Source organism: Candoia aspera, chromosome 8 (genome assembly GCF_035149785.1).
Source record: "Candoia aspera isolate rCanAsp1 chromosome 8, rCanAsp1.hap2, whole genome shotgun sequence".
NCBI lineage: Eukaryota > Metazoa > Chordata > Lepidosauria > Squamata > Boidae > Candoia > Candoia aspera.
This window is the reverse complement of record NC_086160.1, coordinates 47,104,787-47,119,521: the sequence shown is the minus strand read 5'-3', so window position 1 is coordinate 47,119,521 and position 14,735 is coordinate 47,104,787. Positions and strand designations below refer to the sequence as shown.

Here is a 14,735-nt window from a genome sequence, read left to right as displayed (position 1 = left end):
CCTTTTGCCTTCTTGTTTTGGAATTAGGCTTTTTAAATTATTATTTCTGTTTACATGTTTCCTGTGTGTGGGTGACATGGAAATGGTTATACTCAATCACTCACTAAAATCTTTAGCTATATTTACCTACAGGTACTTGCTTTACCTATCTACCTGTCCTTAATCTTCTGGCGATTGAAAAGGTAATACATTTAGTTCTACAGGGTGCTAATTGTAATAAAGCTGCCCTGTCGGTAAGCTTTTATTCTGGTAATTATTGTGTTGGATATATATTTATATTTTTGAATTTTCTTCTTTTATTATGCTATAAACTGCCTTGAGTTCTTTGGAATTGGCAATATACAAATGTCTCTATAAATAAATTGTGATATTACACACTATCATTAAATGACACTCCCATTAATGCAAGTATTGGCATAACAGGGAGCTGGAGTGGTCATCAAATATTTTCTTCCTGAAATTAATGTTATAAGCCCCCATGTGCTTTTTGTCTGCCAAACTTATATTTTTAATGTGAAATGTGGACAAATGTTTAAATCCCTCTTAATTGTTGGTTGTATCAACTAAGCTCTGTAGGACCTGAAGGTCTTTCTTGAGTCAAGTTTTCTATTGCAGAGTTTCTTCCTTCTTTTTAGGCCTTAGCTCACTATAATGAACTTACCTCCATCTTCAAAAGCCCAGAACTTTCCTTTAAAAGGAAAGGTGAGGACAGTTGCTGTGATTGGGCACTCCTGCATCATGTGGCTTGAGAATGAATGTATCACATCTAGCTGGGGGAGGGGAACTCTATTAGCTCTTTCTGAGCAGTGACAGTTAGAAGTGTTGCCTGGTGCCAGGTGATGCTGCTTGCAGGCCCTAGTTCCACCAACACCTTTGTTTCTACCCAACTGACATCATGCAGGCTGCTGAGGGGCAGCAGCTTTTTGATCCTGTTTCTTTTGGGAAGGACCTCATGATAGGTGGGGTGGCAGCTGCTGTTTCCAAAACAACAGTAGCACCCATTGAACGTGTGAAGCTCCTGCTCCAAGTTCAGGCCTCATCCAAACAGATCCGTGCTGACCAGCAATACAGAGGCATGATAGATTGCTTTGTACGCATTCCTCGGGAGCAAGGTATGTTATCCTTAGAAACTGGCTCTCCTTTCAAAGTTGCTGTGGCCAAGATCCTTATGCTTTAAATCTTTCTCTGCCATGTACACAATAAGCTAAGGGTTTTTAGTTATCCTTTAGATATTTTGAACCACAATTTAGCAAAATCCTTGACGACTGGCTATGTGACCTGGGACTTGTAGTCTCAAATATGTTGACAGCACAGCACTTAGTTGCCTAACACTACAGTAGGCGCCCACTAAATGGTTGGCGTTACAGTGTCTTTTATACAACACCCAATCTGTGATCGGGGATGGTGAGAATTATAGTCAAAACATCCAGCAAACACTAAGTTGCATACACTTGCTTGCCTCTCCAAACATTCTGTTTCTTCAAACTGCAATATAATAATCCTAGCCTCGTGTTTATGGATTATTTTGAATGTATATGAATTCTTTAAACATCAATCATATTTATTTAAAGCAATTATAAATATATCCTTAGCTTACCTGCCAGTTTTGAATCTAATCTTTGCCATAAATGCATGGGATTGATTGCTGGCCTGTACTGTAGTGTAAACGCAGCAGCTACTGATAAAATTGTACATAGTGACCTACTTAATTCTACAATTAACATAAATATAAAATTCCCATTGCCATATCCATATAGCCTGATGCCATTCCTGTTTGGAAATAAGGCCCACTGAGTGCAGTAAAATTTACTGCCAAGTAAATGCATGGGATTGTAATCTTTATTTTTTATTATTTACCAATTCCAGCCCTGATTTTTTTACAAATCTAACAACTGTGTTTTCTTCCCTTCCAGATTAAATAGTTTAGGATCCTGATCACTGGTTAATTTTTCCAAATAGTCAGCATTGTGGTCAGAATTAGTGGAATGTGAATGTATTCATTTTTAAATATATTATTTAGTATATTTTTGCCTTTCTTTTTTCATTATGGAACTCAAACAGATTATGTGGGTTTCTCAAGTAATATCCAGCCAGCCAGTTAAACTCTGCAGGATGATAACATCTTTTGCCCTCAGCTATTTTTGTGAAGTTCTGCCATTGTCTGTGTCCTACCTGTCTATGATCAGATATATTTATATTCTTAATGTGATTTGTCTTTACGATTTCATTTTACAGTGCTGATTTAAAATAATAAATCTAAAGATCTAGTAAATAATATTATCTAATATTTCATTAGCATGGTTGGAATAAACTGAATTTGAAACTAAGGTTTCCTTTCCATGTCTAAGCCAATAAACTAGGTTTGTCTGTCTCTCTCTCTCTTGGAATCTTTATCTAATTGAAATTCTCAATATTTTAGGCTGTAGTCTTAATTTAGTGCGCAAACAGAATCAACCAGACTAGGATTGAGTTGCTGCTGTTTGGGAGTAATTGTAGCAGAACAATCCAGTAACATTTTATAGGAAAATAAATCCTGGGGTACTGTATAGAAGTATATAGTTTAGAGGTTTTAAAAATTATCTGACAACTTGAACATGGAATATGTTATATGACAGACAGTCTTGGTTTGGTGATTGATCCACTTGTGTTTGTTGAATATAGTACTTTTTAAAAGCTGTCAAAATTAGTTGGGTGAGAGCTGCTCTTTTTTTTAGTTGACGTTTATGAATTATTAAGCTTTCAAACATGTAATAACTCATTATATATTTTCAATAAATATTAATAAAATATATAATAAGCAAAGTTGCCTATTAAATTATCAAATTCTTTTTAAAAAGCCTGTAATTTTACAATGTAAGATGCAGCCACAATAAAGCAAATAGGAATCACATCCTTTTTACACTCCTGCTGAATCAACTGCCCACAAAGAAGATTTGGCCATGGACTTTAAATCCAAAATATTTATCTGTACCAAAATGGTGCGTGGATTTTAATAGCCACTAGTTCACAACTATTCTTCCCATAGTTTAATGCATTTGTCTTGTCAAGCATGAAGTGGAGAAGCTCAGAACCAGTATTTTATCACTTGCAAATCAAAATAATTCATATGGTCTCATAAGGTTCATTCATATGGTCTGCCTCTGCATACTGTAGTCGATTTTTAATTTTTAAAAAAGCTAAAATTGTGAGCAGGGGACTTTTTGCCCCTTATCACAAATGTATCTCTGTTGTTTTTAGCTCTTTACCTCCGGTGTCACTCTCAGTTTCTGTTCAAGATAGGAGGAAAGTATCCGTTGTTGTTTATTCGTTTAGTCGCTTCCAACTCTTCGTGACTTCATGGACCAGCCCACGCCAGAGCTTCCTGTCGGTCGTCAACACCCCCAGGTTGTCAACACCCCCAGCTCCCCCAGGGACGAGTCTGTCACCTCTAGAATATCATCCATCCACCTTGCCCTTGGTCGGCCCCTCTTCCTTTTGCCCTCCACTCTCCCTAGAATCAGCAACTTCTCCAGGGTGTCCTGTCTTCTCATTATGTGGCCAAAGTATTTCAGTTCTGCCTTTAATATCATTCCCTCAAGTGAGCAGTCTGGCTTTATTTCCTGGAGGATGGACTAGTTTGATCTTCTTGCAGTCCAAGGCACTCTCAGAATATTCCTCCAACACCACAGTTCAAAAGCATCGATCTTCCTTCTCTCAGCCTTCCTTATGGTCCAGCTCTCGCAGCCATATGTTACTACGGGGAACACCATTGCTTTAACTATGCGGACCTTTGTTGTCAGTGTGATGTCTCTGCTCTTAACTATTTTATCGAGATTGGTCATTGCTCTTCTCCCAAGGATTAAACGTCTTCTGATTTCCTGACTGCAGTCAGCATCTGCAGTAATCTTCACACCTAGAAATACAAAGTCTTTCACTGCTTCTACGATTTCTCCCTCTATTTGCCAGTTATCAATCAAGCTGGTTGCCATAATCTTGGTTTTTTTTGAGGTTTAGCTGCAAGCCAGCGTTTGCACTTTCTTCTTTCACCTTCATCATAAGGCTCCTCAGTTCCTCTTTGCTTTCAGCCATCAAAGTGGTATCATCTGCATATCTGAGATTGTTAATGTTTCTTCCAGCGATTTTAACTCCAGCCTTGGATTCCTCAAGCCCAGCTTGTCGCATGATGTGTTATGCGTACAAGTTGAATAGGTAGGGTGAGAGTATACAGCCCTGGGGGGTAGGTCAACGATAAAGTCCATGGATATGTCTTGCCAGGGGACTGATGGGGTGGCGACAGGTTGAAGGAGACCCTGAGGTTTGCCTGGTTTGCGCTTAGTTGCTGCACAAACAGGGCATGCTGTGACATAGGCTTTAAGGTCTTTGAGCAACGTTGGCCACCAGAATTGCCGCCGTACGAGGTGGAGTGTTTTTAAATAACCGAAATGCCCAGCCAGCTTGTCATCGTGGCAGCGCTGGAGGATTGTTTTTCGCAAAGCCTCAGGCACATAGAGACGATCGTTGTGCCAAGCAAAATCGTCGGTGAAAGTTACAATGTTTTGATTTGTTTGTAACCAAGTGTCAGTTTTAAGGTGGAGGAGCAACTGTTGTTGCAAATCCGATGGAACTGGCAAGCGCAGCAAGCGGCTGGGAGGCGGGGCGGCTGGAGTTTGCGTTTGATGCGCTCGCGCCTGACTGCACATCACCGCTGCCAAACTCAATTGTTTTTCGGTCCAGACGGTACCTTGGACCGTTGGCCCTGGGCCAGCATCTTGGGGTCGGCGGGAGAGCGCATCAGCTAAAAAGTTTTTCTTGCCTGGTATGAATTTAAGGGTGAAGTCAAAGCGGCTGAAAAACTCAGCCCAGCGAAGCTGTTTGGGGCTGAGTTTATGACTGGTGCTTAGTGCCTCCAGGTTCTTATGGTCAGTCCAGACTTCAAAAGGGTTTGAAGTCCCTTCTAATAAGTGTCGCCAAGTTTCTAAAGCAGTTTTTACAGCAAAAGCCTCTTTTTCCCAAACATGCCATCGCCTCTCTGTTTCGGTGAACTTGCGGGAGAGGTAAGCACAGGGTTTTAAGGCGCCAGATTGGTCAGATTGCAGCAGGAGTGCTCCGATTGAGAAATCAGAAGCATCCACTTGTACAACGAATGGTTTGGCAGGGTCTGGATGCTGTAAAATTGGTTCAGTGGTGAAGATTTGTTTGAGCGCTTCGAATGCCTGTTGACAGGTTGGTGTCCATTTAAGGAGCGCTCCTGGGTTTTTTGAACGCCGCGTATCCCCCTGCGCCTTAGTTTTCAACAGTTCAGTGAGGGGGAGGGCGATTTCAGCAAAATTTTGGGCAAATGCCCGATAGAAATTGGCGAATCCAAGGAAACTTTGTAATTGTCTCCTGGTACGGGGAGGCTCCCATGCCACAATGGCTTCCACTTTAGCAGGGTCCATTTCAATGCCCTTAGCGGAAATTCTATATCCTAGATAATCAATTTGTGATTGATGGAAGGCACATTTAGACAGTTTAGCATACATCTCTGCTTTTTTCAATTTAGCCAGCACCTGACGCACCAAGTGAATATGTTCTGACATGGTTTCAGTATAAATCAATACATCATCCAAATACACAAGTACTCCCTTAAATAGGTGGTCATGCAAGACCTCATTGATTAGTTGCATAAAAACCCCAGGTGCCCCCGACAAACCAAAGGGTAAGACTTTGTATTGAAAAGCCCCGAGAGGACAGTTAAACGCCGTTTTCCACTCATCCCCTTCCCTTATGCGAATACGAAAATAGGCTTCTCTCAAATCTAGTTCTGAGAAGATTTTGCCTCTGGCCAGATGTGATAACATATCTTTGATCAAGGGCAAAGGATATTTATTTAATATTGAGACCGCATTGACCCCGCGAAAATCGGTACAAAGCCTCAATGAGCCATCCTTTTTTGGTCTAAAGAGGACAGGAGCCCCTACCGGGGAGTTAGCAGGTTCAATGAAACCCCTAGCCAGGTTTTTGTCAATAAACTCTCTTAGTGTGGCTAGCTCTTTGGGAGACATGGGGTAGATTTTTGGGTGGGGTAACTTTACATTAGGTAAGAACTCAATGGCACAGTCTGTTTTTCGGTGAGGTGGCAAGCGATCTGCTTCCTTTTCCCCAAACACATCAGCTAGATCCTGATATTGACTGGGTAGTCCCTCAAGAGGTTGAAGTGTTTGTACAGTGGTGTGCGCTACCCCTCCACCCTCCATGTCGTCTAGGAGATCCTTTTCGGGTACTTTGTAAAATCCATCCGCAAAGGTGACAGTTCTATGTAGCCAGTTGATAAAAGGATTTTGTTGTACGAACCAGGGCATACCTAAAATAACTAGAGGGCCCCCCACTGGAGCTACAACAAATGGTAGCTTTTCCCGATGGGAACCCATTTGTAAAGCCACCAGTCCTGTGGAATGAGTGACTGCTTTCCCCCCCGCCATAGTTCCATCCAATTGGGTGAAGATCATAGGTCTTGGCAAAGGGAACGTAGGCAGTTCCAGAGCCGCTACGACATCAGGGTGCATAAGGGAACGGGAGCAGCTCGAGTCAAGCATGGCCCAAACTTCCACAGTTTTGGTCTTTGAGCCTAGTTTAACTTTTACAGTCAGCGTAGGGAAATTCCCACTCACCGAATCGTGGTCACACCCGGTTTCTTCCACCTGCCCAACGGCGCCCTTCAGGGCAGGTGGTAGCCTTTTCCCGCCGGCTGTTCGAATTGTAATTCCTCTTCCTCTTCCCCGAATGGTAGTTCTGGTGGGTCTAGCTCCGCGATGGCAGCTTTCATTTTCCACGGCAGAGCAGGCGACTTCACTGAAGGTTTCGCCTGCCGATCCTCCGGACGGCGTCTAGGGCACGAAGTGGCGCGATGCCCTTCTTTTCCACATCTCAGGCATTGACCTTTGGAAAATCGTTGTTCCCTTTCCTCTTCCCAGGATTTTGGTTTAGGGCGGCTGGCCAGCCCAGTCGTACGCGCTCCTCTGGCAATTCGGGATTGTCTAAGTTCTTTAGTATGGGCATAGGTCTGCAGGGCGTTCTCCGCGCTGCCCGCTAACTGAATCCATCCGTATAGCGTTTTAGGGTCGTCTCTTCCTAGCGCCCAACGGAGGATTTCTGGTTCTAGCCCTTGCTTGAACATTTCAATTAAAGTGGGCTCGGACCAATCTTCCACCTTCCCTGATAAGGCTTTAAATTCCAGCGCGTAATTGGCAACGGAGAGGGACCCTTGATAGAGTTTCCTCAGGGCATTTTTTGCTGTCTCTTGGGCTAAAGGGTCTTCGAAGTGCTGTTTAAGTGCCCACAAAAAGTCATCGAAGTCCTCTAACTCTGTTGCCTCAGTTTGGCACAGTTGCACATACCAATCAGCTGCCCTCCCTCTCAGTTTGTTGGCAATAAAATTGATTTTGCCATGTTCCGACCGAAAGCTTCGGCCCCAATCCTCCATATAATGCTTAGCATTGGTAATAAAGAAGGAGAGTGTAGTGGGATCCCCATCAAACTTCACCCCAAACGGTGGGAAGTTTCTTACCGGCTCAGCTGGCGGTGGCGGCTCCGTAAACGTCAACGTACGCCAAGCCCCCAGGGGTGGCCGATCTCTGGGCAGTCTTGCCTCTCGCCCCCCCAACTGGCGGGACGCTCGAGTCTTGCTCCTTCCCCTGGGTGGCAGGGTGCTGTGTCTTGGGTAAGCCAGCTGTGACGGCTCTTCCTCCCAATCCTCCTGAGTTGGCTCTGCACCCCTGGGGAGATCCTTAAGGATTGTCACTATCAGATTCATTTTATCCTCGATTGCTTTTATACGAGCAGGAGTGACCGGCTCTTCCATAGGTTGGTTGGTTACCACCACCCGCGGTGACAAGGGGATTTCGGGCTCCCAGGATAGTTGTGGGGACCCCCTCCCCGTGGCTCTTTCCACTATGGTTTTGTGTTCACTCCTGAGGCTCTCCTGCATGGATAGCAGCAACTCATCTAATTGGACATCCTGCATCTCTCGACGTGCTGCTCTTTGCGCTCTCGAAGTTAGAACGGGCCGGGTCCTTGTTGAATCCTGCTCTTCCTCGCTCCCTTCACTCACGCACAGCTGTTGGTCGGTCATCGCTAGCGCTCCCCCTTATCCAACGTTTGGATGGGGCTAGCGGAAGATGATTGAAATGATTCTCAGCTTTATGTAATGGTTGCCTAATCCCAAATACTCAGTCTCACAAGCTCGGGCTTAAAGATAACTGATTTATTAAAGGAATAGTATGCAAATACAGAGAAAGCTGAGAATGAGCAAAAGCGCGCCAAATACAAACTTAAAGCTTTGCCTGTGAGCCAGTCCCGCCCCAATCACCCGTCAGTGCGCACCCCCTCCCAGGTGCTAGGAACCGTTAAACGCGCCTGGGAAAGTAACCTTGAACAGGAGCGCAAACCCAAACACACATTCCAAGGTTCCAAAACAACGGAGGGCGGAGGAATGGAAAAACCCTGAACAGGCGAATGAACACGGGAAAGGAGTTGACATGTGAAACGTTACAATGTTAACAGAACATTGAAATGGGAAACATGACATATACTCCTTTCCCAATCTTAAACCAGTCCGTTGTTCCGTGGTCTGTTCTTACTGTTGCTACTTGGTCGTTATACAGATTCTTCAGGAGGCATACAAGATGACTTGGTATCCCCATACCGCTAAGAACTTGCCACAATTGGTTGTGGTCCACACAGTCAAAGGCTTTAGAATAGTCAATAAAACAGAAATAGAGGTTTTTCTGAAACTCCCTGGCTTTTTCCATTATCCATTGGATATTGGCAATTTGGTCCCTAGTTCCTCTGCCTTTTCTAAACCCAGCTTGTACATCTGGCAATTCTCGCTCCATGAATTGCTGAGGTCTACCTTGCAGGATCTTGAGCATTACCTTACTGGCATGTGAAATGAGTGCCACTGTTCGATAGTTTGAACATTCTTTAGTGTTTCCCTTTTTTGGTATGGGAATATAAGTCGATTTTTTCCAATCTGATGGCCATTCCTGTGTTTTCCAAATTTGCTGGCATATAGCATGCATTACCTTGACAGCATCATCTTGCAAGATTTTGAACAGTTCAGCTGGGATGCTGTCGTCTCCTGCTGCCTTGTTATTAGCAATGCTTCTTAAGGCCCATTCAACCTCACTCTTCAGGATGTCTGGCTCTAGCTCACTGACCACACCGTCAAAGCTATCCCCGATATTGTTATCCTTCCTATACAGGTCTTCCATATATTCTTGCCACCTTTTCTTGATCTCTTCTTCTTCTGTTAGGTCCTTGCCATCTTTGTTTTTGATCATACCCATTTTTGCCTGGAATTTACCTACGATGTTTCTAATTTTCTAGAAGAGGTCTCTTGTCCTTCCTATTCTATTGTCTTCTTCCACTTCCGCGCATTGCTTGTTTAAAAATAATTCCTTATCTCTTCTGGCTAACCTCTGGAATTTTGCATTTAATTGGGCATATCTCCCCCTATCACTGTTGCCTTTTGCTTTCCTTCTTTCTTGGGCTACTTCTAGTGTCTCAGCAGACAGCCATTTTGCCTTCTTGGTTTTCTCTTTCTTCGGGATGTATTTTGTTGCCGCCTCCTGAACAATGATGTGAACTTCTGTCCGTAGTTCTTCCGGGACCCTATCTACTAAGTCCAGTCCCTTAAATCTATTCTTCACCTCCACTGCATATTCCTTAGGAATATTAGTGAGCTCATATCTAGCTGATCTGTGGGTCTTCCCTAATCTCTTTAGTCTGATCCTAAATTGTGCAAGAAGAAGTTCGTGATCTGAACTACAGTCAGCTCCAGGTCTTGTTTTTACCAGCTGTATAGATGTCCGCCACCTTTGGCTGCAAAGGATGTAGTCAATCTGGTTTCGGTGTTGTCCATCTGGGGAAGTCCATGTATAAAGCCGTCTCTTAGGTTGCTGGAAGAAAGTGTTTGTTATGCACATTGTGTTGTCTTGGCAAAATTCTATCAGCCTATGTCCTGCTTCGTTTTTTTCACCCAGGCCATGCTTACCTGTAATTCCAGGTGTCATTTGACTGCCCACCTTAGCATTCCAGTCTCCCGTGATGAAAATAACATCTCTTTTAGGCGTGTTGTCCAGTAGGTGCTGCAGATCCTCATAGAACTGCTCTACTTCAGCTTCTTCAGCATCTGTGGTTGGGGCGTATATTTGGATCACTGTGATGTTAGATGGCTTGCCCTGAATTCGAATTGAGATCATTCTGTCGTTTTTTTGGATTGTATCCAAGCACTGCTTTAGCCACTTTACTATTAATTATGAAGGCTACTCCATTTCTTCTGTGGTCCTCTTGTCCACAATAGTAGTCTGGTGGTCATTTGATGTGAAGTGGCCCATTCCAGTCCATTTCAGTTCACTGATGCCCAAAATGTCTATCTTTAATCTTGACATCTCCCCAATAACCACATCCAATTTGCCCTGGCTCATAGATCTTACATTCCAGGTTCCAATGGCGTGTTGATCCTTAGAACATTGGATTCGCCGTTCACCACCAGCACCGTCGGCCACTAGCCGTCCTTTCGGCTTTGAGCTAGCTGCGTCATCACGTCTGGGGCTAGTTGAACTCATCCTCTGTTCCTCCCCAGTAGCATTTTGACCATCTTCCGACCTGGGGGTCTCATCTTCCGATGGTATACCGACATATCTCTGGTTGTACTGATCCATTTAGTTTTCACGGCAAGAATACTGGGGTGGGTTGCCATTACCTTCCCCAGGGATCGCATTTAATCTGACCTCTCTGTCATGACCTTCCCGTCTTAGGTGGCCCTTCACGGTTTAGCTCATGGCATCATTGAGGTGCTCAAGCTCCAGCACCACGACAAGGTAACGATCCTTTGCTGAAGGGAAAATATCCACTGGTGCCAATAAACCCAGACTTTTATACTTGATAAAGGCCCTCTATACAAATACATCCTTGAAAGTCCGTACTGAAGTCAATGGCTCTCTTACATAGAGCATACCCACCCATAAAGGTGTCAGACAAGGAAGTATCCTGGCCCTGTTGTTGTTTAATCTCTATGTTAACGACATTCCAGGATTCCTCCATTCTATGGATGTTCACATGCCAAAGATCCTTAACAGACATATCAATATCCTCATGTATGCAGATGACATGGTTTTGATGGCACATTCCCAAGTAGGCTTGAGAAGATTGATGGGGAAATTTGGTGCTTACTGTGCCTCAAACTTTTTGAATATCAACAAGTCCAAATCCAAAGTGGTGGTTTTTTGGGAAAAGACGGACCAAATACAATTGGCACTTGGATGGGTAGCCTATAAAACAAATAGACTGTTTCTCATATTTAGGGCTTGTTTTTACAGATACAGGGCCCTGGGTTAATCATTACAAGCAAAGTTCTACAAAGGTCACAGCAAGTTCTAAAATGCTAATCAAACTACTTAGTTACAACCACTCTTGCTCTCTGCTCTCCATTTTGAAGGTCCACAAGGCAAAAATTATACCAGTGCTAACATATGGTGCTGAACTGTGGGGTTTATCAAAGGCCTACTTGAACAAAATCAAGCATGCTTTTTAAGAACTATTCTGGGGACCGACAGGAATACACCTGCAGCAGCAGTAAGAGCTGAAACAGGCACCCGTTCTATTTACAGTCTGTCAGTAATCAAAGTCATTAACTATTGGTGAAGGATTCTCCCAATGGAACATGATAGACTACCAAAAATGTGCCTTGAAGAACAGATGGGCACACCTCAGCCCACCACATGGATCAATCAACTCTCCAAACTATCACATTCCTCAGCTTTTCACCACCATATTTACTTTCAGCTGGAGATCAGGCCAAGACAATATTCAAACAAAGAGTCTTGGATGTTAACGCCCAAACAGACATTGAGTCACTTGCACACAATAGGTCGTTGAAATGGCTGGCTAAGAATAAACTGTCCTTTCAAATAGAAAAATACTTGACAATGGGTCTGATGCAATACCATAGGATAGCTCTTACTAGAGCAAGATTTGAGCAGCTAGATTCTATGGTCAAATACGGACGATTTCACCAAGTGCCTTACCTTGAGAGAACATGTATTTGTGAAGCATCCAAAGTAGAAGACATTGCACATATCCTATTTAACTGGCAACTATATACCCCAGCAAGGGCTCAGTACCTTCAGACATTAATTGATAGAAACACATACTGGGACTGTAACAAAAGACTATGTTACTTCCTCCAGGGCACAAATACATATGTGGTCAATAGAACTGTTAAGTTTATAGTTAGGGCTGTCCAATTGAGAACACAATTTATAGAATACATTGGGGTGGCATATAAAGGTGGTGAATTCATCTAAACTCACATTGTTTCTGTATTTTATTACTTATTTTATTAGATCTTGCATTTTTATCTTACAATTTTATCTTTATTTTACCCTTCTGTATTTTATCATATTTTATCTTACCATAGTATATTTTATCTTATCTTACTGTATTTTATCTGTTTTATGGTATTATATTTTATATCTTATAGTGGCTGATGCCCAACTTTTTGATATTGTCAGTTGACTAATCAATAAAGTTATTCATTCATTCACTGGTGCCAATATTTATCTTCCACTGTGAATGCTTGTGGAAATGGGCTGGAAATGGACTATCACAGGAGCAAATGGGCATTCTACAGCTCTCAGTTTAGTAAAATCAACTATACTACTGCAAACCACATGAATGACATCACATAGAACTGGCCTCAAGATAAATATTTAATTCTTATTGTGTCCAGGCCTCTGCCAAATTTGTGCTCATATTTAAAAACATTTAGGGGCTTCCTAACGTTGATAGCTATCATGGAACCCCTTGATGGACACATGGGATAAAGTATAGTAGTGAATTGCAATGGTCAAAACTAGTACTCCAGAAATCTTTCATATTTTGGAAATATTACAGAAAGTAATTTGGTAGCCTCATTATCATTAGGTCATATGGATCAACTATTGGGGTTTTTTTTCATTTCTACTGTCAATTTGCCTTGCATGTTATAAAACCCTTGTTGGGTTTTAGAAGGGTCACCACAGCCTGTTTCCCCCCCCCCCCAGCAGGCCTTTTGGGAAGATACATTAAGAACAATTCTGTTTGTAATGAGAGGTTTTGCTGAACTTGAAATGGATCTTAAGTATAAAACTCTGAGTTGTATTGTTATGTTATTATGTAATTGATGCTTATATTTTAATACTGTACTTACGTATCTTGAAGGGAGTAGGCACACTGGAACAGTCTTGAGAAACACCACAGAACAGTTCTCAACAAATTATCAGTTAATTTTTTTACCATTTCTGTTCTCAGTCCTAGACCTAATCTTTCACTGTACAGTTATCAAATAGTTAATACTGGAATAATCTATCATTCTAAAGCTAACCATTGACTTTGGAAACAACTGTGATAAGTTTTCTGACAGCAGTACAATATTTTAAACACTTGAAATAAATTGAAAAGTTTCAAGAATAAAGTGTAGTCATGCAATCAAAACTATTTAAAATGAGGGAGCCTATACACTTCAAAATCTTCTGTCTGTAGGATTTCTCAGTTTCTGGCGTGGCAATCTTGCCAATGTTATCCGATATTTCCCAACTCAAGCCCTAAACTTTGCCTTTAAGGACAAATACAAGCAGATTTTCATGACTGGAGTTGATAAAGATAAACAGGTAAGTCAGATTTAATAAACCTTTATTCCAATTTTTTTTCCCTTGCTTTAATCTTAAGTCAGTAAATGTGGGTATTCTTTCAGATGATTACAGGCATTTTATACAGAAGACATTGGCTGGGATTTGTCATTGCTGTTACTGGTGAAAGCATCTCCTGAGTTGACTTACACTTAGAAGTCATGGCCACCAGGAGAAATGTATTTATGATACAATTTATATGGCCTGATTGTCCTTTCCTGCAGCCCATTGTGCCAACCAAAACCTTTGTTGAAGAATCCTCTGAAACTATAGGCAAGGGTCATAGTCGGAAAGGAGAATCATTGAAAATTAGTCTTATTCCTATCACCAGCAGGGTCCTGCAGTGGATTTGGCACAATCTTCCATTTGTGGAATCCTGTTTAGGATCCAAGCCATTGACTTTTGCATTAAGATGTACATATAATAAAGGATTAATTCAATGATTATGTGGGGAAATGCTGATTCTTATTACTTGTAATGCCTTCACTTAAAACCTAATATTATGTTGGTTTATTTTTTCAGTGTTCTACTACTTAACCTGTTATATTAAGGCAGCCATACTCAGCTTAATACTTTCTAGTTGTGTTGGAATGTCAACAATCTAGAAATTCCAGATAGCATACTTGCTGACTACTTGAAAATGAATGAAATATGTGAGAGAGTGTGCGGTCATGAACAGCAGAAAAGGGCTCAGAACTTCAGTTAGTCTTATGCAATCTCATATCTTCAAATGTTTTAGGCTATGAATCCTATCATCCCAGCCCAATGTGCTGGTTGGAAATTCTAACAAATGTACCTGGAAAGCATTAGGTTTGGGCAGGTTACTGTATATTAAGCAAACAGACTTCAGCATTATTTCTTATTGCTTTATAGAGTTGTTTGAAATCTGACTGATCAGTCACTTGGAATGTGTGGAGACATTTGAAAATAATTGTCTCTTTTGGCATAGATTACTGGCAGCTGTTTCCCTAACAATGCCTTCTCAATCTATAAATATCTAAATGAATATATTTCCAAAAGTCACTTAAGAAGTAACACCATCTCATT

The 14,735-nt window shown here is 42.0% G+C and overlaps 1 protein-coding gene across 1 annotated transcript in view; it reads left to right on the top strand.

Annotated features, from left to right (window-relative positions):
- Window positions 1-827: 827 nt before the first annotated feature.
- The window catches only part of SLC25A31 (solute carrier family 25 member 31), a 33,253-nt gene continuing 19,345 nt past the window's right edge, over window positions 828-14,735 (top strand). The window contains exons 1-2 of the mRNA XM_063309802.1: window positions 828-1,112; window positions 13,543-13,670. Of these exons, the coding sequence (XP_063165872.1) occupies window positions 896-1,112; window positions 13,543-13,670 (345 nt within the window). The 5' untranslated portion in view covers window positions 828-895. The remainder of the gene's footprint in view (window positions 1,113-13,542; window positions 13,671-14,735) is intronic.